This window comes from Salvia miltiorrhiza, chromosome 4 (genome assembly GCF_028751815.1).
Source record: "Salvia miltiorrhiza cultivar Shanhuang (shh) chromosome 4, IMPLAD_Smil_shh, whole genome shotgun sequence".
In the NCBI taxonomy this organism is placed as follows: domain Eukaryota; kingdom Viridiplantae; phylum Streptophyta; class Magnoliopsida; order Lamiales; family Lamiaceae; genus Salvia; species Salvia miltiorrhiza.
In genome coordinates this window covers 18,832,013-18,857,955 of record NC_080390.1, presented here as the reverse complement: position 1 = coordinate 18,857,955, position 25,943 = coordinate 18,832,013, and the positions used below count along the sequence as shown (strand labels likewise).

The window sequence follows — 25,943 nt, the reverse complement described above, 5'->3', positions numbered from 1 at the left end:
GACTTTAGTATCAGTCCTTTGCGCGCATTAAGTAATCAGTCTTCAACTGATTCTTCAGCTGATACTTCAGTTGGGATCTGCAGTCTTCAGTCTTCAGTCCTTCGTTCTTCAGTCTTCAGTCTTCAGTCTTCGACACCGCACACTAAACTAGAAACGAACTCTAACACTTGAGTTCAAAACAATTCTAGTCTATTACAGTTAAGTCCTATGATTTTTGCTATCATCAAAACAAGGGTTAGGATATTCAACAAGGTTCCCAACACTTGAAAAATAATTACTATAAATTCTGAAATACTTGTGAGCCGTAGCTCTTTTAACCTTTGCGCGCCTTTCTGGTTTGGTGTTACCTTTCTTAGTGCTAAGTATGGGAGACTCGGCCGAATCAATCCCATACCTAGACTTCTTACTGGTGTACACTACCCTGGCCCCCGTCATGGACAGAGCCGATCGTTTGGGGACGACCCTGTTTGTTCTTTAGGGACAACCCCGTTTGTTCTTTGTAACAACCAAACAAATTATTTGCATGCATTCTCAATTTAAAACATATTTGCTTGTATAAAAAGAGAGGGCTTACTAACCCAATATACTTTTGTAAATATAACCCACCTGATCTTCGGTGTGGAAGAGATAGATGATCTTAAACTGTGGCACAGTCTTGCGGACCAATTCCTACAAGACGAGTTCATAACATTTAGCACATATCATGGATAATGAAAATCGTTGTCTACTTAGGGTCTCTAGGTCAACCTATTCCCGGACTTACAACGCATAATCGAACTAGGGATTATGCATTTTACATACATTAGCTTATCTTGATGCCTTATATAGGTTAACTCACTCATTTTCATGAAAACTTTGCACAAAACATGTTCCAAACTCGTCATGCACATATTACTTAATCTTTCATGAAACATCCTTTAAAATCAACTTTCATACTTAGAAAATAATTCAACAACTTGAGCTCTGAAGGGGCTGTTTTCCAACAGACACCAAATCTGCCTCGGATCTTTAAACATAGGGATGGCAATCGGGTACGACAGGTACAAATAGTGACTATCCACACTCATACCCACGAACTTAATGGATAGTGGTTTTTAACCACGAAATTATCCATGAATATCAAATGGTATCCAAACCCACCATCCGCGGATACCCGCTATCCATCGGGTATCCGTGAACCCGCTACCCATCGAGTATCCGCCACCCACTATCCGTCGAATACCCGCCACCCACTATCCATTAGATACCCGCGTAATAAAATTTAATTATTAATTTATAAATTCATGGGTTTGAGTTTAAGTTTAGGTTGGAACCTTGGGAAGAAACAACTGAATTAGTCAGGCCTTAGGCTTTACATTCTGTTTGGGTATTTTTTTTAGATATGTTATGTTGCCACATATCTCAAAGCCCATATTTTTAGAATTTTTTTGTGGGTATGTGACGGGTAATTGGCGGATATTTTCGCGGATATTTTTCGCGGGTAAACGGTTTTCACGGTTATGGATAGTAAATATCCAAACCCATACACACGAACTAAATGGATAGTGAATTGCAACCACGAAACTATTCGTGGATATCAAATGCCTCTCAAACCCACCTTAATAGGTTCGGGTTTTCGCGGGTATCCATTACCCGCGGGTAAATTGCCATCCCTATCTAAACAAGGCTCGAAAGGACATTCTGGAAACTAGGAATTTCAAGGATCATTCTCCAATTTGAATCGAATGAAACGAAGTACAAACGAGCAAGATATGCCCTCTCAAAGATGGGTATTTAACAAGCAAAAATCTGAAAATTTCAGATTTCCATATTAGAACCAAGTCAATGGGCTTTCTTTAAAAATTTATATCTCCCTTTACAAAACTCCACTGGGAACCCCAAAGGTCAATCCGAAAACTAGGGAGAGAGTGTAACACTCTCTAGTTGGATTTACCCCAAAAAGGTTCATGGTTTAGGAGATATTAATATCTGAAGTTCAGTACACAAAAAGAGTTCAAGTTCGGCAGATTCAAAATTTAAATCTGAAAAACCACTTTAGGCTTCACCAAAAATTCTAAAAATGAAAAAATAAGTTTCCAACATGTCAGTGAATATTCAGTAGAAACATAGGCTTGAGAATCAAAGATTTAAGTTGGCCTTTGCCACCTCAAAGTCGTAGGTTTGTAAAACCTACTGGATGGTACAAGGAATAACAACTAGATTTCAAGAATTTATACCGGCTGTTTCCCTTACTCAAAAATGGTGAGGCTGATTTCAAAAGAAAGATACGGGAGTCTAGAGTGATATATGCAAGTTTTAAAGGTTTTCACCGATTGAAACTTGACTTATGGCCTCCCAAAGATTATTTACCAGAGAAATGATTCCAGACGGGCAGTGATGTTTAAAAAAATCATAAATAAATCATATGACCTCCAAAAATTCTGAAATTTTACCATAGTAAAGAAACATATGAAAGATTATACACAATTAATTTGGGAATTTTTGGGCACCGGTTGGATGGCTAGAATTGCCTTGTAAAACACTGCCGAAGCAGTGTGCTTATGGCAGATTCGCTGCCTTACCTCATGCACGGTTTTTCACCCAATAAACTTTACCAAAATAAACATTCAAAACCATAAAACATATCCTCACATAATATATCACACATATGAGTAAAATTTCATGGTCATAAAGCATTTTCAGTTGAGAAAATCAAAGAAAACTCACACTCGAAGCACAACCTTCACTCTAACTTTACGCCCTAGTTTTTCTACGCTTTTCCTTGCTTTGATACTTCTCTTGGGGCTTCAAGGGCTTCTATGGAGTGTGATAATGGTGGGAGAAAAGTTGTGGAAGTGGGGGAAGGGAGGAGGGACGAAATGGAGAGGAGATGGAGGGGGAGTGAGGCTTTTACTTTTCCAGATGAGGCTAAAGATTGTGTAAGGAGTTGTATCAGCCAAATGACTTAAGTGGAGGGAGGGGGGAGCGAAAATGGGGCCTAGAGGAGGGTAGGATGGCTGCTACCAATGCATGGGTGCATTGGTTGTGAGGCTCTTGCACTTCCCATGTATTTTGGTAGTTCCCAATGCATGTAATGATCACATTTGTCCCCTTTTGAATTTAAAAAGGTGGCTGATGTATAAGTGGGTTTTGGGGCTGGAATAGGTTGTATTTGGGCTCTAAAATAGGGCCTTAAAATCAGCCCAAGCCTCTCTAAAAATCGGCCCACCCTTGGCCCTCTATACGGGCCCGTACGCTCAAACCCGAACTAAAAACAAACTCGTATTGAAAATAAATATGCACTTTGCTTTTCATACTTTGAAATAAAAATAAATATACATATATATACATATTTATTTAAATCAACATCAAATGGAAAAATAAAATAATCATCTTCTTATTTTCCATTTTTCTTAAGAGAAAACCTAGGCATCAAGACTCATTAAATCATTGCAAGGATTTTTTTTTGATCGGGCAAAGTTATGTTAGATGTTAGTAATCAGTTCCCCATCCACTCCAAGAACCACCTTATCTCTCCATTCACCAAAATCCACCTTATATCTCCATCTCCAATTCGCTCCCACGAGGGATCGAACCCGGTGGTGAAGTCTAACGTTCAAACCTATCTAAACTAGTCGGAAAAAGGACGTCGGAATCACCTGTATCGCAGTGTGAGGGAGAGTTTGCTTGAAAACTTGCAGATGAGATTTCTTAAGGTAAAATTGCATATATGAAATATTGGTTTACAAAGCGTATTTATAGGATTACATTAGGGCGAAGGGTAAAAGGGGCTTTTCATGTCGTTCACGTACTCCACATGCGGCGTACGTGAACGTTTCTCTCTCCACTAACAAACTCTCTAACTATTTTGCAGCTTTTTGTTGAACACGTGCTCTTTTCCAGCTCTCACTGCTGGTTGTTTCCACTCCCTAGGTCTTCTCCGGATGTCGCTTTAGAGCTGCGCTGTCCTCTCTAGTCTGCGCAGACATTTGACGGCGCCATTATCTTTTATGATATGGCTTTGCCTCTTTCGATCAGAGTGGGCCTGGGGTTTAAACCAGCTTCTTTCTTAGTCTGCGCCGACATCAATCATCGCCGTTGTATTATTTCGACATCGTGTGGTGTATTCACGCTTCTTGAGTCGAGTGTGTTCGAGGGCTAAGTCAGCCCCGCTGTCCTTGTTTGGGGTAGGATGGCTGATGGGATCCTCACTCCTCATCAGCTACTCCCCCCCTAGTCTACGAAAAGGAGAGCTTTGAATTTTCGTAGCTGTGCTTGAAATCAGGTTTCCCCTATTCTAGTCTGCCCCGACTTGTATCGGTATTGCTACTTTGCCTTGATCGTTGTGTGATGCGATTCTGCTCTTCTGAGTCAGGTATGCTTAGAGCTTGGTTCAATTTCTTTCTCAATCAATGATGCCTTAGACCTGCGCTGCTTTCTTGTCAAATATGTCTTCTGAGCCGAGTATGTTGAGGGCCCCAAGTCGGCGCCGCCGATCCGTAAGATGGCTAATGGGATCCTTGTTCCTCATCAGCTACTCCCCCTAGTCTACGAAAAGGAGAGCTTTGAATTTTCGTGGCTACATTGGTTCTTCGGGTTTCCTCTAAACGGCGCAGGCTTCAGTTGGCACTGCTTCCCTGGTATTTCTGGGGTGAGAAGTTTTTGAATTTCTTTTTGTGATTGTATTTGAGCGTTTGGTGCTTTCTTGTCTTCGTATGGTTTTTTCCTCTGTCTATGACGTCTTGTCATTTAATGACTGACACGTTTGCTATTCCCCGTACCCGTCTTTTCACAGCCCCAGACTCGATCTACACCCTCCCTTTTCAACCGCCATTTTCATGATTAAATCTGGACCCTTAAAGTTTTTAACCCTAATGATTTCCCTCATTTTCGGTCTTTTCGAATCCACCTCCTCTATAAATGTTCGTTCTCTCTCCTTTTCCTTCTTCTCTTTCTTCCTTCACTCTTCTGTTGCTATATTTTTTTTCTGTTTCGGTTTCTCCTTTCCCCCCGCCGGTCGTTCCCCTTTCTCTTCTCGCCCTCCCTGTCGCTAGGTTTAACCAGGTATCTCTTCTCTCATTCCTCTAGCTTTGCGATATTTTACTTTTTCCTTTTAACGGCTTCTTCATCTCCCTTCCTTCCCCTTTCTCGCTCTGTGCTGTTTTCTTGTTCGCAACTTTGCATTATCCATGGCCGCTTCATCTGCACTCCCCCAATCCACTTTGTCTACCCGGTCCATGAAGATGATAAGGGATGCCCTTCGTATCGATGTTGGTGATTCGGATTACAAAATCCGGATCCAGAATCCCGCTAACCCTGATTCCGATATGCCTAATACTTTCCGGGGCATTAATCCTGATGTTATTCCGATTTGGGTCGATCAAGTTGATGCTGGACTGCGCATTTCTCCTTCTCCTTTTTTGATTGAACTATGTAATTTGTATGGCATTCCCTTTTTTCAACTTTCTCCTTCTTCTATTCGTCGAGCCCATGTGCTACATATAGTCTGCGCCGCTAACAATTATCCTTACAGCGCTGCCCTATTCCATAAGACCCATGTTTTGAAACGAACAGGGTCCCATTATAACTTCACCTCCAAGGCTGGGGGTTATATGGATTTTATGAAGAAAATGACCTCTTTAGACAAAGATTTTCAAGATAAATATTTCTTTGTCCAAACCCGAAATGGCACTTGGCCAGACATTATCGGCGCTGCCCAACTTCAATGGCATGAAACTAAGCATCTCACCCCTTCTAGTTCTGCGCGCGTCACTGATATTGAACATATTCTTCTGACGCGATTGGCCGAGGCCCGGGTCAAGGAAGTTTTGGATGTAAAGGTGCTGGTGACTAAACCCTCTGTCTTGGCCGGTACGGGCTTATTCTCCCGCTATCCCCTATCTCCCGAGGGTATTAAATGTGTTTTAACATTAATACTTGTCATGTTTTGCTTTTACGTCCGCTCCTCTTTCTTGTGAATGTCTGATTTGTTCTTTGGATTGTGTTTCTGATGTGCCTTCCATTTTGTTTGCTCTGTGTTAGGTATGGATACGTGGAAAACCTCGTCGGTCGGTGTCATTGATAGTTTCAACTTTTCCCAGAGTGGTGCTGTTGAACCGTCTCCAGCTGCGCAGACTGTAGGCGGCGCCGCGCAAGCCATTACCGCGGGGTCTTCCGACTCTCGACGCCCCCTAGTTAATCCCCTCTGGCTTCGCGATGCGGATACCAAAAATGTGGAAGAGGATGATCCTCCAGTTCTGAAGAAACGCAAAGGTGCTTCGACTAAGAAGCAGTTGCAGCAGAAGAAAAAGAAAACCACGATGTCTGCGGCGCAGCCGGAAACCGTTGTATTATATTCAGAGGATGCTACCTCCTCTGCTCAGATGCCTGTTTCTCCTCATCGTTCCCGCGATGTTGGGGTGTCCTTTGGAACGGGGATCGCCCTTCGTGTTCTTGGAGATCTAACTGGTGAAGAATGTCGATCTCAAATGATCGCCCAGATTGCTCCGGCTGATCTTCAAGCTCAGGAGTCCTTGAACCGCCAGCAAATGGCGGATGGCCTTGTGATGACGATTGAGACGGTGGGCTTATTTTCGTTTATTCTATTTTCGCTTTTTTAGATGTGTGTTCCCTAAGTTCCTTTGTTATATCATCTGCGCAGGCTAGGGTTGAATGTTTGGCTATTGTTCGAAGTCTTCTCCGTGCAGAGGGCGAGGTCCAGGCCAAAGATAAGGAGTTCCTAGCAGCGCTGGCCCGATGTACTACTGCTGAGGAGGAGGCTCGCCGTTTGCGAGAGGAAAACGAGAAGTTGAAGGCTGAGAGGTTGTCCGTTGATACGGAGCTGGCTCGGGTTCAGGGAGAGTTAGCGCATGTGAAGCATGAGAAGGAAAAAGAACTTGCAGCAGCCGCCCAAGATCATGCGGAGAAGTTGGCTGCCCTCAGGCAGGAGATCGTGGCGAAGGAAAACGCGGCTTTCCAGAATGGCATTAAGCAACACCGGCTGCGCTATTTTCTTTCCCCGGAGGGTCATGCGTTCTTGCGTATCATGTTGCAAGAAACCATCATCGCATTCACCTGTACCCCCGAATTGCTGACTGCTGCTGCCCCAGCGTTGAAATGGCTTGTCAAGGAGTCTACCCAGATTACTCTTAACTTGACTCAAGCTTCTCTTGAGCAGAGAGCCTTGTGCGAAAATGATGCGGTGCTGCATGCCATTGATTCCAATGCTCTTGGAAAAATTTTGGGTATCCGCGCTGATTCGCCACCGACTCCCGAGTGGTGGTTCCCTATTGTAGACAAGGCCATCAACTTGTTTGTGATGGGCCGCGGTGCTAACCCTCCGCCTACTCTGCCTGCTCGGCCCTTTATTAGGACGCCTTATATGGACGAGATCCGCTCTCGTATCCGATCGGTTCGGGGTAACTACCCCGGTGGCGGAGTGTTCTATGAGCCAGCTCCCGTGATCATGGCGGCGCCGGCTTCTTCCGCACATGAATCTCCGCAGCCCGAACCTTCCGGTGGGGACAGTGGTGGCAACACGGATGAGGAGATACAGATGGAGAAACCCCCAACTCCACCTTCCAACCCTTAGATGCTAGAACGCTTCCTCTTCTGGTTTTGAAAACTTCATATTTGTAATGGGACTTTCATCTGTCGAGAACTGGTGTAATTTGTAATTTGTTTGGCTCTTCGTATGAATCTTTTCTTTTTGGTATCTTCTTCTTCTTTGTAGCCATTCATTATTTCGCGTTTTGTTTTTGTAAGTGTCGTGTGTTGTTTATAAATTCTCTGTTGCTATTGTGCAATGATATTTCTCGAATCGGATTACTCTTCGAATGACAGCTAGGACCGTAATCTTGATTGATGCTCTACACCCCCATGCTCGTCAGAATGTTCGGACTCTTGGTTCAACCATGGAAATTTTGGCTAATTCTTTGGACAAAATGTTTGTCTGCGCAGACTCGGGATCTCGGTCTGTGCGGACTGGGGACCTGGACCATCGTTTTTTAAGTCTTGCAGTTAATGCCTCGAATTTGTGCCGTGAATTCGTGCAATTTATGCCTCGAATTTGTGCAATTAATGCCCTCGTCGTGCAGTTTATGCCTTGGATTGTGCAATTTATGCCTTGAATTCGTGCAATTAATGCCCTCGTCGTGCAATTTATGCCTTGAATTGTGCAATTAATGCCTTGAATTTGTGCAATTAATGCCCTCGTCGTGCAGTTTATGCCTTGAATTGTGCAATTAATGCCTTGAATTTGTGCAATTAATGCCCTCGTCGTGCAGTTTATGCCTTGAATTGTGCAATTTATGCCTTGAATTATGCTTGCGTCGTCTTCTTAACCTGTGTTGTAAATTATGTTGAAGAAAATATAGAGGCGAATTTCCCCTAAAACCATAGATCTTTATTGATGACGACCATGGCCCCAGACCTCATTAAAACCCCTGTGGGGAAAAAGAGTATCTGGTCTACATAATGGTGGGACATGAATAAGATTCACACATAGAATTTCTTGAGGTGATTGATGTTCCACAGCCTCTCGAGAGCTCTCCCCTCTTGATCAGACAGATGATAGGCTCCGCCTTTTAAGACTTCGGTGATGATATATGGTCCTTCCCAGTTAGCTTCAAATTTCCCAGTAGCTTTCAGAGCATCCGCGCGCTTGAGTACCAGATCGCCCTTCTGGAATCGGCGCTGCTTGACCTTCTTATCATACCCTGCTTTAATGATGCTTTTGTACTTGGCAGCCTTGACCTGGGCTTCTTCTCGCTTTAGATCTATGAGGTCCAGCTCAAGCCTGCGCAGTTCTTCATTCTGCGCCGGATCATATGTACAAATTCGATGTGATTCTAACCTTACCTCTGCTGGAATGACCGCATTTGAGCCATAAACCAAAGTGAACGGGGCTTCTCCTGTGGCTGTTTTGGGACTGGTACGCAGCGCCCACAGGACCGTGTCCAATTCCTCTGCCTATCGTCTTCTGCTTCTTTCTAATCTTTTCTTGATTCCCTCACAGATAGTGCGGTTAGCCAGCTCGACTTGACCATTGGCTTGGAGATGGGCTACTGAGACGAATCTCTGCTCGATGTCCATCCTTGAACAAAAATCCTCGATTCTTTGACTAGTGAACTGTGCTCCATTATCTGATATTAGAACTCTGGGCACCCCATATCTGCAACAGATGTTTTTCCAGATGAACTTTTCGACGGTGGCCTCATCCACCCTTGTTACAGCCTCTGCCTCCACCCATTTCGAGAAATAGTCTACTGCCACTATCAAGAAACATTTTCCTCTCGGCGCCGTTGGCAATTGACCCACGATATCAATTCCCCATTTGTCGAAAGGATATGCCGAGTACATCACCCCCATTTCTTCCCCCGGGACGTTAATTCTTGGCGCATGTCTTTGGCAAGATTCGCACTTCTTTACATAAGCTTTGGTATCCCTGTCGATGCCAGGCCAGTAAAAGCCTGCTCTGATGATTTTTCTGGTCAGGTCTTTGTATCCTGCATGGTTTCCACAGCATCCCTGATGGATTTCCTTTAGAGCGAATTCTGCCTCCTCCGATGATAAACATTTAAGGAATGGGTTTGTGAAAGATCTCTTATAAAGCTGGTTGCTGATCAAACAAAAATTTTCATATCTAGCGTATTTTGCTGTGTCTCCCTCCATTCTTTCTCCCGTACGTAAGAAATGAATAATTGGGGCTCGCCAATCATCCCCCACTTCGACGGCGCAGACTTGAATCCCTGGGCTCTTCTTTGGTTCAAACAAGAGTGTGATTTCGTCATTCCATGATTGTTCAACGGCGCTGGCCATCCTTGCTAGCAAGTCAGCCCTTCGATTTTCTTCCCGGGATACTTGTACTATTTTCAGTTCTTCAAACTTTTCCTTGAGTTGCTGCATCCGATCATAATAAGCTCTCATTCTGTCATCGCGAACCTCACATTCGCCTCTCAACTGCTGGGCTACCAGTTGCGAATCGGTCTTGATTATTGCTGTGTCTGCTCTGAGCTCCTTCAAGATATGGGCAGCCCTTATCACTGCCTCATATTCTGCCTCGTTATTTGACAGCTTGTCCTCAAACTTGATCGCAAACTGGTAGGTTCCATCCTCTGGCGATTCAATGTATATTCCGGCTCCGCACCCCTCTTTGGTGACGGAACCGTCGACCTGCGCCGTCCATGGTCCTCGCAACGGCCATCTCGTGGTCTCTTGAATGAAGTCAGCTAGGGCCTGTGATTTAATGGTTGTACGCGGTTCGAACGCCACGTCATATTCGCCCAGCTCAATGGCCCATTTTACCATTCTTCCTGCGAGGTCTGGCCTCCCCAGGATTTGTTGAAAAGGCAGCGCTGTTCTGACGATAACTTTGTGTGACAAAAAGTATGGGCGCAACTTTCTTGCCGTGATCATGATAGCATAAGCTGTTTTCTCCACTGCGGTGTATCTGATCTCCGCTCCTTGGATGATTTTGCTCACGAAATAAACTGGCTTCTGCGTACCCCCTTCCTCCCGTACTAGCACAGCGCTCAAAGATTCTACCCCCACCGAAGTGTATAGATATAGTGGCTCCCCCGGTATCGGTTTGGTCAAGATGGGTAGTCCTTTGAGATATTCCTTGAGGTCCTCGAAGGCTTGCTGGCACTCGCTACTCCACTCGAATCGACTTTCCTTTCTCAAAATTTTGAAGAAGGGCAGACTTCTTTCTGCTGACCTTGATATGAACCGACTTAGTGCAGTTATTCGTCCGTTCAGTATTTGTATCTCTTTGATGTTCCGCGGCGCTGTCATGTCAATAATAGCTCTAACTTTGTCTGCATTTACTTCTATCCCCTCACGCGTAACCTTGTATCCCAGGAATTTTCCCGACTGCACCCTGAAAGTACATTTAGCCGGATTGAGCATGAGCTTATGTCTTCGTATCACCGAGAAGATTTCCTCCAAGTCGTCCGCATGTGTGCGCGCTTCAGTGCTGCGTACCAGCATGTCATCTACATAGACCGACACATTCTCTTTCAATTGATCTTTGAAGATTCTGTCCATCATTCTCTGGTAAGTAGCCCCAGCGTTTTTTAGTCCAAATGGCATACTCACATATGCGAAGATCCCTACGCAGACTGCGAATGCTGTTTTAATAACATCGTTCCTGTACATCTTAACCTGATGGTATCCTTGGTAAGCATCCATCATTGACAAAAGTTCGCATCCTGACGTTGCGTCTACTAACTGATCAATCCGTGGCAATGGGTAACAATCCTTTGGACAGGCTGCATTGAGGTCCCAGTAGTCCACACACATCCTCCAAGTCTTAGCCTTCTTTTCCACCATAACAGCGTTTGACACCCAGTCCAGGTATTGCACTTCTATGATATGTCCCGCTTCTAACAACGCCTGTATCTGCTCTCGAATAGCAGTATCCTTTTCAGTACCGAAGTGTCTCGTCTTTTGCTTGACTGGCTTGATCGTGGGATCCACGTTCAAACGATGCTCGGCTAGTTCTCTGTCGATTCCTTTCAGGTCCGCCGTAGAGAACGCGAATACGTCAGCGTTTCTGCGCAGGCAAGCTATTACCTTTCTTTGCAATTCTGGCTCCATATGTGCCCCGATTTTGGTAGTAAATCCCTCCTTATCCTTGAAAAGCTCAATAACCATGCACGTATCATTGGTAGTGACGAGGGGTATTTTATCATTTCTCCCTTGCAGCTCTGCGATCTCTCTCCGCTCGGGCTCTGAAGCCGTGATCACTCCAATTTTTCCCTTCTTGCTTGCCTCTACTTGGTGTACTGACCTTTCCCATTTTTGTCCGGAGTATTGAGTTAACACTTGTACATGGCATTTCTTCGACACAGCCTGGTCTCCCCACACTTCACCAATTTTGCCTCCTTCCAAGGGGAACTTCATCTTCAAGTAAAGAGTAGAGATGATTGCTTTAAAAGAGTTCAGCGCCGGTCTCCCAAAGATCATGTTGTAAGAGGGTTTCGGTGCGTCGATGACCAAGAACTTGACCATTCGGGTCTTTTTTCCCCATGGTTACCCTATCGTCATTGGCAACTCAATTATTCCCACCGGTATGACTGATTCCCCTGAAAACCCATAAAGAGGAGCCACAGCGGGCTCTAGCTTAGCCTCCAAACCCATTGCCTGCCAGCACTCTAGATATAAGATGTTGACGGCGCTGCCTGAATCAACAAAGATGCGGTGTACCAATACGTTGGCCACGTTGGCAGAAAATACCAAGGCGTCGTCATGAGGATAGAATAGAGACCTAGCATCCTTTGGTCCAAAGGATATTATCGGTTCATCGGGCGCGGTGTTGATTGTCGTGACAGCTTTGTCATAGTATCCAGATCTGACCGTGCGGGCCAATTGTTTTTTGGCCCTGTTAGATGTTGGTATATTATTTTCTCTTGTAATCATGTGTACCTCTCTGTCATACTGGGCGTGGTTTGCGGGGTTGTGTCTATCCTGGCTGTCTCGCCTATGATTTCTTTTTTCCCTTCTCTCCTCATGTCTGTGTCTTCTTTCCCTGTCATTATGGTCGCGGCGGGTGTCATCCCGCTGGCGCCGCTCATCCTCCCTACGTTCATCATAACGGTTCTCTCTATATGAGCCTCGTGGTCTTTCTATGTATTGATCCAGGAACCCCTTCCTGACCAAAATTTCTAGCTGATGCTTCAAATGTCCGCATTCGCGGGTGAGATGACCGTAACGGTTGTGATATTCACATAACAAATTGTTCCTGCCTGGGGCTGGGGCTCCGGGTTGGTAATCTTTTGGAGCTCTGAAATAATTCTCTTCTTTGATCTGATGGAAAATTTCGTCTATGTGACGATTCCATTGAGTTGAATTTTGCAAATCATCTCGGTAACCCCCGCGCTCTTCCCTCTTCTCTGTCTGCGCCGTGATTAATGAACCTGTTCCAGCTTCGATGGCCATCGTTGGGATTCTGGGAGGTAGACCTCGGTAGGGATTCCTCGGGATGTATTTTTCTCCAGCGTCTGCGCTGTCTTGCTTCTTAGGTTTGAGCTTATCGGCCTCTGCCTTTCTTGCCATTTTAGCGTCTTACCAGTTGGAGGTATCCCGATATTATTGTCATGATGTCTTCGAAACTGGTGGGCGGCTTGATCTGGAGTGCCTCAAAGAGTGGGCCTTGTTTTAACCCTCTAGCGAAAGCGTACCACTTAATCTGAGATTCGGCGTCTGGTATGTCTAACGCGATTGTGTTGAATCGTGCCACATATTCACGAAGTGTTTCTTGTGGTTCCTGCCTGATGTCCATCAAGGAAATTGGTGTTTTCCCAACCCGCTTTGCGCTGGCAAACTGTCTCATGAACATGAGATGAAGATCATCGTATGAGTATATAGAATTATTTCTCAGATTGTGGAACCATCGCTGGGCCATGCCCGATAGAGTCGTGGCGAAGATCCTGCATTTGATTCCCTCCCCATACTGATGTAGCGCCGCCAGCCCCTCGAAACGGGCTATATTCACCTCCGGATCGGTGGTGCCATCATAATCCAATGAGATGGGGCGGTAATTTGCTGGTAGGGGTTCCAACAATATTTCCTTCGAGAAAGGGCTCTTGTGAGTAGGTGTTGATATAGGGATGTCGGAGTGGTGTCCCTCCCGGTCTCTCGTGAGTATGGTATCATTCGGCCTGCGCCGACTTCTTTTGGGGAGCTCCCTCCGAGGCTCTTCAGGTCTCAGTCCGTGTTGGTCGGGGAATTTGTTCACCTCTGTGTTATAATCGTGCTCCCTGAGTTCTGTCTCTAGACTTTTCAACTGGTCTCGGAGGAAAGATACTTTTTCCTTCAGCCTGTCATTGTCCTTGTGTGCTCCTAAGCTGCGCTGCGGAGTGGTCCCGCTGGTTGAGTCAGTCACATCTTCGATCTGGACACTGTTCGTAATAAACTTCCGCTTGTTCTTTCCTCCTTCTTCTCCTCTATCTATTCCTGTCTGAGCGGCCATCGCTGTCTCTCCTCCCCCTGCCTGCGCAGGCGCGGTTGCTGCTTTCTGAGCAGCTATGATTCCCTCTGGTGAGGCAGCTGGCTGAGTAATACCCATTAAAGAGCGAATAGTCGCATAGTTGAGCATAGCCAAAACTTGGTCATTGATAGGGACATTGGTTGGCCCTGGTGCTGTAGTGATAGTAGCCACGGCGGGCATATTTGTTCCCATATTAGATTGTACAGAAGCAGGGATCATGTTGTTGATCATAGTGAAACCCGGCGGAGTAAGCCCAGTCAAGTCGACTCCCTTAGTCGATGTGTCGTCAGTAGGTTTGGCGGATGTGTTCCCTACAGCGGCCTCGAAATGCCTTGTTTAGATCCTTGCAGTGTTGATGAGTTGCCATTGTGAGGTACCTGTTCACTGTATCGAAGTAAGATAAGAAATAATGAGTCAAGGTTGGAGAAGTATACCGGCGCAGGCGGGCTGCGCAGATGTCGCTGTGTTATATCGGCGGTAGGTGGGCCTATAAGTATTCCAATAATAAAAGATAAGCCCCAGAAAAACCCACGAACTTCGGCCCATGGAACGATTTTCGATTAAATGTACGGAAATCCATAGATAGAAAGGAATTTATAGAAATCCTCTTTAAAGTTCTTTCTGAGATGAACATCCCCCTCTTCTAGGAAATAAACCCAGAAAAAAGGTGAAACAGAGTTCCCGTCGTTCATAATTAGGTAAAGGACGTTTCCGCAACGGAAGGTCCTCTCCGGTAGAAAATGCTCTCGGAAAAGCACAAAGGTTAGCCAAAATAAACAGTGAAACATCGGAAACATAGAAAGGGAGTTACCTCTCTGTATCGCACCGGGAATGCATCAAAATTAAGCAAGTAACATTAATGCACAGCACGTATAGAAAAGTTCAAAAATTCAAAAATAGCACAGTTCCCAAAGAAAAATTCAAAAATGGCACAGTTCCCAAAAAATATTTGAATAAACCGTCTTCTTCCCCTGCTATTTCCCCTTCATTCATGCAAGGTGACAGAGGCCACCAAGATCCCGAAAATCCCAGTGGATTGCCGATACAAACAACAAACATACATTTCATCCATTATAAACGCAAAATAAGCCATGTTTAAACATTTATGCACAAATCACTTGATTATTCCATCCCTTTCTACGTATAAACCTCAAACGCGGTAAAAAATATAGCCATAAACGCAGGCTTGGTAACGAAACCCCCCTTCTTCCCTTTGATTTACGCCAGGATGAACAGATCTAAACCAAACATGGACAAGGACACTCAGACACTCTCTCAAATCTCACACCTTAGCCCAGTTTTCCCACAGACGGCGCCAGTTGGTGAAGTCTAACGTTCAAACCTATCTAAACTAGTCGGAAAAAGGACGTCGGAATCACCTGTATCGCAGTGTGAGAGAGAGTTTGCTTGAAAACTTGCAGATGAGATTTCTTAAGGTAAAATTGCATATATGAAATATTGGTTTACAAAGCGTATTTATAGGATTACATTAGGGCGAAGGGTAAAAGGGGCTTTTCATGTCGTTCACGTACTCCACATGCGGCGTACGTGAACGTTTCTCTCTCCACTAACAAACTCTCTAACTATTTTGCAGCTTTTTGTTGAACACGTGCTCTTTTCCAGCTCTCACTGCTGGTTGTTTCCACTCCCTAGGTCTTCTCCGGATGTCGCTTTAGTGCTGCGCTGTCCTCTCTAGTCTGCGCAGACATTCGACGGCGCCGTTATCTTTTATGATATGGCTTTGCCTCTTTCGATCCGAGTGGGCTTGGGGTTTAAACCAGCTTCTTTCTTAGTCTGCGCCGACATCAATCGTCGCCGTTGTATTATTTCGACATCGTGTGGTGTATTCACGCTTCTTGAGTCGAGTGTGTTCCAGGGCTAAGTCAGCGCCGCTGTCCTTGTTTGGGGTAGGATGGCTGATGGGATCCTCACTCCTCATCATACGCTCAAACCCGAACTAAAAACAAACTCGTATTGAAAATAAATATGCACTTTGCTTTTCATACTTTGAAATAAAAATAAATATACATATATATACATATTTATTTAAATCAACATCACATGGAAAAATAAAATAATCATCTTCTTATTTTCCATTTTTCTTAAGTGAAAACCTAGGCATCAAGACTCATTAAATCATCGCAAGGATTTTTTTTTGATCGGGCGAAGTCATGTTAGATGTTAGTAATCAGTTCCCCATCCACTCCAAGAACCACCTTATCTCTCCATTCACCAAAATCCATGGATCTCCTTCCTATCATTTTGTCGAACTTCTTCTTCAAAATTATCTTGAAGATTCTTGCTCGGAGGCTTAGCGGTGTGGATTTGGAGGTGGTTACTCCTAACCAGTTTGGTTTCATTAGTGATTGCTCTATTCACAATTGCATTATGTTAGGCCCTAAGGGGTTTAATTGCATGCCTCATACCAATCGGAGTTTGAATATGGCTTGTAAGATTGACATCAAGAAGGCTTTTGATACTATTACTATCAGATGGGATTTTATTTATATGGTTCTTCGGGCTGTTGGTTTTCATGAAAATTTCATTACTTAGATCTCTATTTTCACTTCTGCCTGTATCTCCATTCTGTATAATGGTCGCTTTAACGGTTATTTTGTGTGCACTAGAGGTGTGCGGCAAGGTGATCCCCTTTCTCATATTCTCTTTGGCATCGCCGAAGATATGCTGAGTCACCTTATTCACAATTGTGTGGCGGTTTAGAGATTGATTCCTATAAGTTTTGGTCGTTCCGTGGCTTTCCCGACGCATTTATTTTATACGGATGACATTCTTCTTTTCTTTAGTCTTCTTTGAGGAATGCGAAGAAAATCAAGCATATTCTGGATTATTATGCTAACCTCTCGGGGTAAGTGGGCAGTTTGGAGAAGTCATGTATCTACTTTGCTGATGGTGTCTCTACGCCTATGCACCGGAGTATTACAATATGTTTGGGTTGCACGTTGGGTGCCACCCACCCCGATTACCTACCTTGGTGCTCCTCTTTTTATGGGTTGCCCGAGGGCTTCGTATTTTATGAGCATTAAGGATCGAATTGTGCAGAAATTTTTTCGCTGGGTGGGGAGACATCTTTCTATGGCTGGCAAGCTTTGTCTTGTCAAGTCGGTGATTCAATGTTCTATTATTCATTCGATAATGGTCTATCGTTGGCCAAAATATCTCCTCTATGATCTTGATCATAAATGTAAGAACTTCATTTGGACGAGTAATATTGAGAAGAGGCCTTCTCGCTCTGTTAACTGGAATCGTTGTTGCGCCGCAAAGGAGGAAGAAGGTTTAGCTATTCGCTCTTTTTCTATTATGAATAAAAGTTACCTTATGAAGATGGCTTGGAATCTTGTTAAGGCGCAGCTTTTTGCTTATCAAGTGCTTCCTTCGCGTTATCTCACTAATCATGGCTACGCTAAGCGCTCTGTGGTTAATTCCTCCGTTTGGATTGGTTTAAAGCATGAGATTAATGAGCTTGTGGAGAATTCCTACTCGATGGTTGGGATGGTCGTAGTAATCTCTTGTGGACTGACGATTGGTTGGGGTACAAAATCTGTGACAAACTGGCTGTTCTGCATTGCGTCCGAGATTATCTTAAACAGTCTATTGCAGATTATTATTTTGAGATAAAATGGCATTTCTCGATTGATTTCGCCATGAGTTTTCCTGACGTCATGTGTGATATTCTCCTTCTCCCTATGAATTCTAATTCCGATACGAGGTGTTGGAAAGCGTCTCTCCGAGGCAATGTTACCTCTGTACTTGCCTTTGCCAATAAATGCCATAAATTCCCTAAAGTTAGTTAGGGGACTTGGATTTGGGATCCTGCTATTGCGGTGCGACGCTCCCTGATTTGCTAGCGTATTTTGCATTCACGGTTTCCTACTTTGGATAGTCTTATTCGTCGCGGCCCCATTGCGCCTAATTGTTGTGTTATTTGTTTTGGGGCCGATGAGACCATTTCCCACATCTTCTGGAACTGTCCTCGTGATGCGGCAAGCTTGGTCGATTTTTCTTGGTTGGTTTGACAAGCTTTATGTTTTGGATTGTGGAGACATTCTTGATTTCTTAGTTTAGGCCTGGACCCTGAATTTCAGCACGCTGCTGCTTAGCCTCTGAAAATCGATATTATTAGTATTCTTTGGTGAATTTGGACTTCTCGCAATGATGCTATCTTTGATGATGGTGCCTTCAATCCCATGTGTATTATTCAATTTCTCAAAGTCACTTTCAAGGAGTTGGATGGAACCGACATTAATTTGGGGTTTATGTCCAACGTTTGGGGAGATTATGAGGGTGTTTGGTTAAGCTTATTTTAAAGAGCTTATAAGCTCTTGAAGCTTATAAGATGTTTCAAGAGATTATAAAATGTAGTTTCTTAAGATCTTGTAATTTGTCAAAGTTTTTGGATAATTGAGCTTATAAGCTAGAAAGAGAATTTTTAGTTAGAGATGAAATTTTTTGTTAGAGAGAGAAAATCGAAAAAATATAAAATTAGAATGATATATAATGAAAATAAAAAATCATAGTTGAGTTATTTTTGTAAAATGAGTGTTGTTTATAAGAAAATGAGAAAATAAGTTGGGGTAGATAAACTTATTTTTTGGGGAGCTTATAAGCTCTTAAAGCTTAATTTTACAGCTTATAAGTTCTTTAGGAGCTTATTTTGCCAAACACTTTAAATGAATTTATAAGCTCCTAAACAACTTATAAGATGTTTTAAAGAGCTTATAAGCTCAAGCAAACACCCTCTATGTTACGCTTCGTAATCTTGGAGTTAAAACTTGTGCGGTGCCCCCTTCATCTTATATTTATGTGAAATGGTGGCCTTCGGTTGATGGGTCGGCTTCGGGTTCGCCCGACTTGATCTCGGCTGGCGGGGTCTTCAGAGACAACTCAGATGATGTTAAGGGTTGTTTCCATATCAAAGGCGGTTTTGGCTTTGCTTTTGAAGTCGAGTTACTAGCCGTTATCACTGCCATTGTTATTGCCCACGATCGTGGCTGGTTGCGCCTTTAGGTTGAAGCCGATTCTACCTATGTTGTTGGTTTGTTGGAAGCCCGTTCAACTGATGTTCCATGGAGATTTCAGGCTCATTGAAAGTATCCATGATGACGCTCTTGACATGATTGTCGAGGTTGTGGATCTTTCTTTCTTCTGGAGTGAACTATTATGGCTTCTTTTCAACGAAGTCATAAGTTAGTTTTCCTCTTTTGATGGCAGAAACACACGTAATCTTATCTCTGATGGTGATGGGTCCAGTTTGAATGACCTTTCACATCATGTTGTGATTCGCTAAAGGCTGAGTACATCGGATGTGATTTGCAAGAGTTAGAATCCATGACAGTATGCACTAATATGATTTAATCAAAGGTTTTCAAAAAGATTGGTTTCAGTAGACCGTGAAACAAAATCAACGTTCTGTTAAAACCACTGCTCTGATACCACTTGTTGGTCCCGAGTGAGTACATTCTGGTGTATGTGGGGATTCACCAGTTAACAACTTTTCGTACTTGAAGTTTAAGACATAATGATGTGAACTTCGCAGGTGCAGAGCCGAATCTTGCAGGGCTGATTGAACACACGCGTTGCGGAAGACTTGATATGAACCACGAACTAGAAAAAGAATAAATTAACAAAGATAAAGGATGGAATATCCCAAAACTCCTTAATCTAATCTACAAAGTTATCTAGAGAGCGGATCCCTAAACCCCAACGTATGATTGATGCAGCAACTCGGGGACGCTGAATGACACACGACGAGGGATGATGAACTCACCGATAAGTTGAATTCATCTTGGCACAATCAAGAGGAATTCGAAGAACTCAAGAGAGATTAACTCACAATTTCATATATCAAAATTAGCTTCAAAGATGTTCCTATACGTTCAACATGCAGCCATATATATAGGCAAACTAAACCCTAATCTAATGAAGGAAATAACGTCAAAAAAAATAAGGAAACTTGAAAACATGGAAATTAAAAGAAAACTTGTTCAGCACGTTTAAACATAACTCTTGAGAACGCCAGCTCTGCAAAACACCCGCTCTGGAAAATGCCACTCTGGAAACGCCAACTCTGTTCTAAACGTTAGCTCTGCTCTAGACTTCAGCTCTGCTCTGAACATTAGCTCTGCTCTACACTTCAGCTCTGCACTGAAACTTAGCTCTGCTCTGAAAGCTTATTCTGCTCTGTTTTGGAAGTTCGCTCTGCTATAGGAGTCTGCTCTTCTCTGCAAGTCTGCTCTTCTCTGCAAGTCTGCTCTGCTCTGCAAGTATGCTCTGCTCTGCAAGTCTGCTATGCTCGGAAGACCTCCTCTGCTCTGGCACAACGACTTCAGCTCTGGCGAGCTTGGCTCTGGTCTGGCGCGGGATTTAGCTCTACTCTGGCGCGAGCTTAGCTCTGTTCTGGCTGCATCATTCCCCTCTTCTTGAAGAGGATTTGTCCTCAAATCGAAGTCGTCAATGCAAATACCTGGATCAAAAACCAAATCTTCATTGGCTGTAAGAAACAATTGATGGACCATAGCTTTTCTCTCTTGTCCATCATTCATCTTGCCGGGATCAAAAATTAGATGTTGCGGTTCTAACTTTAATTTTTCGTGAGCCTTGAACAAAAAGAAGTTGTTGTTGAAAATACCACCATGCTGCACCGCTCTTCCGAACAGCCATGGTTGCTCCCACCATTTATACTTAGCTTGCATCGGCGCGTCATCATAAATGACTTCACTTGCATACTTGTTGATCTGCGTCAAAACCTTTGCTTCCAAAGTAGTTGGAACATATTCCTCAAGCAGCACCTCCTCACATGGCTCTAACTTAGGAGTAGACTCATCAATGTTGATATCATCCTCTCTATCAACTACCACCAATTTTTTTGGATGCAGGTATGCCTCATCTTTGATATCCACCACGACTGCCAGGTCAGCCTTCTTCTCCATTTTCTCCACCGGCTGTTCCTTTGCGTTCACCTTCTCCGCCGCCTTTTCGTCGACATCGCATCGCTGCTCATTTTCAACGCCCTAAACTTGTGTCAAAGCCTGTGCTGCCAAGGTAGATTTCTCACGCACTTCCTCACGTGAATCCTTCAATTCCAGCAACGTAAGATTAGACTCCTCCTCTTTGAGAGCAACAACCTTTCTATCGATGTCCACCACAACTGCCACTTCTTCGTCGGTCTCCTCCAATTTTGGCATATCGGGATCGGACTCCTCATCTTTGATAGCAACAACCTCTCTATCAATTTCCACCTCAACCTGCATCTCTTTGTTCTCTACCGGTTGCTCCCTAGACTTCTCCTCATCCGCCTCCTTGTGTCGTTGCTGCAGTCGCATGTGATCTTCATAAACTTGATCAAGGCTAAGGGGAACAAGTGACACCCTCATTTGCTTATACTTAAAGGAGTACTTGTTGGTGAATCCATCATGAGTAGCTCGTCTATCAAACTGCCACGGTCTCCCCAACAAAATGTGGGTCGCCTGCATGGGAATCACATCGCACAAAACCTCATCTTCATACCTCCCCATGCTAAAAGGCACTTTCACTTGCGTGGTAACCTCAAGGACGCCGGTCTCATTCAGCCATTGCAAACGATACGGCTTGGGGTGATTCAACTCGGTCAGCCCCAATTTCTCCACAATGTACCTACTTGCCACATTCGTGCAACTCCCTCCGTCGATGATCACACTGCACACCTTGTCTTGAACAAAACATCTCGTGTGAAACAGATTCTCCCACTGCTCGTTCTCATTGGATCTGAATCCCTGACACGTAAAACACTTCGTATCCCAATTGTAACTATCAAAAACTGGCGGATTGCCTTGATTTGCTGAACTCACACCCATACTCTCTCAAGAACGTAAAGACCCAAACAGAAAAGACAAAACCCTAAAACACAAGAAAAACTGATTATATATGTAGGACAGAACGTTCCAACAAAACTGACTCCCAACTCCAAAAACGTGCTGCCCAGATACTATCTCAAGAACAGACTGAAATTATGAACAGAACCCAACAGAAAACCCTAGAAAACGTCTACCCGGAAAAATGATACCAAATGATGTGGTATCGCCGATAAAAGTATGAACTTTGCTGGACCAATCAAACAAACATGCGCGGAAGACTTGCTATGAACCACGAACTGGAAAAAGAATAAAGTAACAAAGATAAAGGATGGAATATCCCAAAACCCTTGAATCTAATCTACGAAGTTATCTAGAGAGCGGATCCCTAAACCCCAACGTAAGATTGATACAGCAACTCGGGGACGCTGAATGACACACGACGAGGGATGATGAACTCGCCGATACGCCGATAAGTTGAATTCATCTTGGCACAATCAAGAGGAATTCGAAGAACTCAAGAGAGATTAACTCACAATTTCATATATCAAAATTAGCTTTAAAGATGTTCCTATACGTTCAACATGCAGCCATATATATAGGCAAACTAAACCCTAATCTAATGAAGGAAATAACGTAAAAAATAATAAGGAAACTTGTAAACATGGAAATTAAAAGAAAATTTGTTCAGCACGTTTACACAAAACTCTTGAGAACGCCAGCTTTGCAAAACACCCGCTCTGGAAAATGCCACTCTGGAAACGCCAACTCTGTTCTGAACGTTAGCTCTGCTCTACACTTCAGCTCTGCTCTGAACGTTAGCTCTGCTCTACACTTCAGCTCTGCTCTGAGACTTAGCTCTGCTCTGGAAGCTTATTCTGCTCTGTTCTGGAAGTTCGCTCTGCTCTAGGAGTCTGCTCTGCTCTGCAAGTCTGCTCTGCTCTGCAAGTATGCTCTGCTCTGCAAGTCTGCTCTGCTCGGAAGACCTCCTCTGCTCTAGCACAACGACTTCAGCTCTGGCGAGCTTGGCTCTGGTCTGGTGCGGGATTTAGCTCTGCTCTGGCGCGAGCTTAGCTCTGTTCTGGCTGCATCACATAACTTATAAGTCAGTAAATCTGCTAACTTCTCAGGTGACCATAGATCGGCACACTAGTCATAAGTTGACTTAGTCCAAATAATATTCTTGTTTGAAAATCGTTCAAACAATATCAGAGTGTGAATTAGTTAGTGATATAACATGTTATGTTTTCGGCATATGTTCACTGAGTATTTTTACTCAGCCCTGCATGTTGTTTTCCCTAATGTGCAGGTTGAGCGGGTGATGGAATGGAGTGGAGTTGAGTGGATGTACTCTTTTGATATAGAACAGTAATGTAACCTTGAATATACATCTTCATATGTATAACTCACACGTATTTTCCGCTGCAAGTTACTCTGATCATGTTAATGTTTTATTTCAAGAATGATACTCTTTTGTTGGGTAATCCACTTCGACGGGCCTTCCCGAACAAATGTCTTGTGCGTACCCAAGTGATCAATTATGATCCTAGTGTTATATAAATAAATTAAATGTCTCTTTTCGTTAAATGGTTGATTTTTAAGTAAATATCCCTTTCTTTCCCCGCTTCTTAATCCCATTCCCAAGTCATAACCCCGGTTAAGCCATCATTAGGGATTGCGGGCTGTGACAGAGTGGTATTAGAGCAGTTCGATTGCTCTGGACCCTAGAAGTTCCCTTCAAAGTAAAGCCTAGATCGAGTCACTAGACTTATATGGGTTCATACGACACCGCTCAACACTCCATTGCATCACGCTCAATCAAAGAAAAAGGTAACTGAAGTTACAATGTTTAATTATGTTATGGTTTTAAACGGTTGCAATGATGTGATTGTGAAACGCATGTTATGAATGAAATGTTGATGCTTTACCTTTTTACGGCCCAATTTGTGCATATTATGTTGATACGATTGTACGAATGAAAGGACATGAATACGTTTTCAAGGAATATAGATTTTTATAAGTTTCATGATCACTTTTGCAAGAACATAGATTGATGGATTTATAGGGTATCCCTATAATCTAGATGCTTGAGAATGACGAATGAGAAAATGACTGAACATCACGAATATTTTAGTTTTCTTCGGGAGACGATAGTTTCTTTGAAACTCGAAATGGACTGGAAAGATACGTACAAGTTGAAAGCAATGCAAGGAGTTTTGTTTTTGTATCTTGAGGGTTTAGAAGACCTAGAATTACCAAGTTCAGGACAATGTTTCCCGTGTAACTGGGAAGTGATTATTTTGGACCTGGCCAGTCCACATAATTTAAATCTCGGTAGACGTCGATGGTTTTTTTATTAAACCCACGTGTTCAACTTTTAGTTGAAAAACCGGATGGGTTCTTACTCTAGATCATTTTGTTCGACCTAGTAGTTACTCCTTTCTACCATCTGGTTATTCGTTCAAGTTCTCAAACAAAATTTTCTGCAACACTTTGTTTTGATATCGTTCAAGAATTGAGCCCATGCAATTGTTGAGTTTATCTAGTGTTTTCTGTAGTAAGGACTCAGATTGTTTACTATGGTGCTTTCATGTTTGAATCAAGAGGAATATGTTATGAATCGAGGAGAGGATATGCTGAGGATCTTTTATCTTTGAATCACAGAATGCCTCCTAGACGTGCCCCAAGAAACCAAGTAGATGTAGAATTGAACCGCCACGTAGGGTTGAGGAACTTTTCCTCAAACAAAGTCCGCCTTCCTTTAATGGGGTTGGGAGTCCAGTGGATGCTGAACTTTGGATTAGGGCGATGGAGAGGATTTTCGATTTTCTCCATTGTGTAATGCACACGAAGTTTGTCATGTGTTGCATTCCAGCTGACTGGGTCTGCAGATTTTTTGGTGGGAGGCCAAAAGGAAGGCAATGACTCCACAACAGTTGGCAAATTTGTCTTGGGAAGGCTTTAAGACGGAAATACATGACAAGTACATTCCAAAAAGCTACCGCAAGAAAAAGGAAAGCTGAATTCTACAACCTCTAAAGCAAAACAAGATGTCTGTAACATAGTATGATCGTCTTTTCTGCGACATGTCCCGCTATGCTCCACAACAGGTGGATACTGATGAAAAGATATCTGAGAAGTTTCGTTCTGGTCTTAGGCATGAGATAAAAATGGCACTCGCCAGTCACGGTCATCTTACTTACTCTGAGGCGCTCAGCAGGGCTTTGGATGTCGAGGCAGCTATGCCCGAGGATCGCCCAGCTCAGACTCAAGCTCAGGGAGCAAATGATCGAGGGAAGAGGAAATGGGAAGGTAACAACAATAACAACAGAGGCTACTATAACAGTCAGGATGAGAAGAGGCCTTGGCAGGGAAATATGGTGCCACAAGGGCAAGGACAAGGACAACAGACTCACCCAGGACCTGTTGGAAACAACCAGGGTCAACTCAGGGTACCTGTGTGCCCAAGTGCTCCAAACAACATTATGGGTATGTCTGGCTGGCAGTAATACCTGCTTTAAATTGTGGTCAGAAGGGCCATTTGCTAAGAGTTGTCAAGGCAAGGCACCAGGGGGATGGGAAGGCCGAATCAGTCGGGCCCCAAGCCCAACCACTCAGAGCCATTCAGGGCCCGCAACTGCCATATCCACACAGCAACAATCAACTTGCACCTCGCCACCACACCTCCTCAAGCTAGAGCCTACGCCCTGCACAAGAACAATCAGGGAAACAACCAGGAAACCTGGCAGGTATGGGTATGTTACTCAGCAACACCTATTGTACTTTTGTTTGACACGGGTGCTTCACATTCTTTCATTGCAAGTGCATGCGTCGCCACTCTAGAACTCAAACAGGAAGATAGCTAATCAGGATATGAGAATTCTTCACCAATAGGGGGGTGACAACAATACACACGTTTGCCCGAACTTAGATTTGGAACATAGGGTCACTTAAGGTTATAGCGAACAACTTGCATGTTTACCAATGTGGGACGTGGACTTAATCCTAGGAATGGATTGGCTAGCGAGAACTATGCCACAATTTTATGCAAGGAATGAGAGATCTCATTTAAATATCCAGGGAAAGACGCTTTAAGTTTTCACGGGATAAGTATGGGTAGGAACATA

The 25,943-nt window shown here is 43.7% G+C and overlaps 1 protein-coding gene across 1 annotated transcript; it reads right to left on the bottom strand.

The window, feature by feature from the left end:
- Positions 1–8,475: 8,475 nt before the first annotated feature.
- LOC131023106 (uncharacterized) lies at positions 8,476–11,991 on the bottom strand. The gene is made up of 2 exons (XM_057952650.1): positions 8,994–11,991; positions 8,476–8,843 (listed from the first exon to the last, which is right to left on the bottom strand). The coding sequence occupies exons 1-2, from the start codon at positions 11,989–11,991 to the stop codon at positions 8,476–8,478; spliced, it is 3,366 nt and encodes a 1,121-aa protein (XP_057808633.1).
- Between the last annotated feature and the right edge of the window lie 13,952 nt (positions 11,992–25,943).

What these genes read in the sequence shown, in the direction of transcription:
- LOC131023106 (XM_057952650.1), bottom strand. Translation starts at nt 11,991, where the DNA reads ATGGTCAAGTTCTTGGTCATCGACGCACCGAAACCCTCTTACAACATG. An exon ending in GCTGGCTAACCGCACTATCT is followed by an intron (nt 8,844 to 8,993) that starts GTGAGGGAATCA and finishes CGGTCATTCCAG; the next exon opens with CAGAGGTAAGGTTAGAATCA.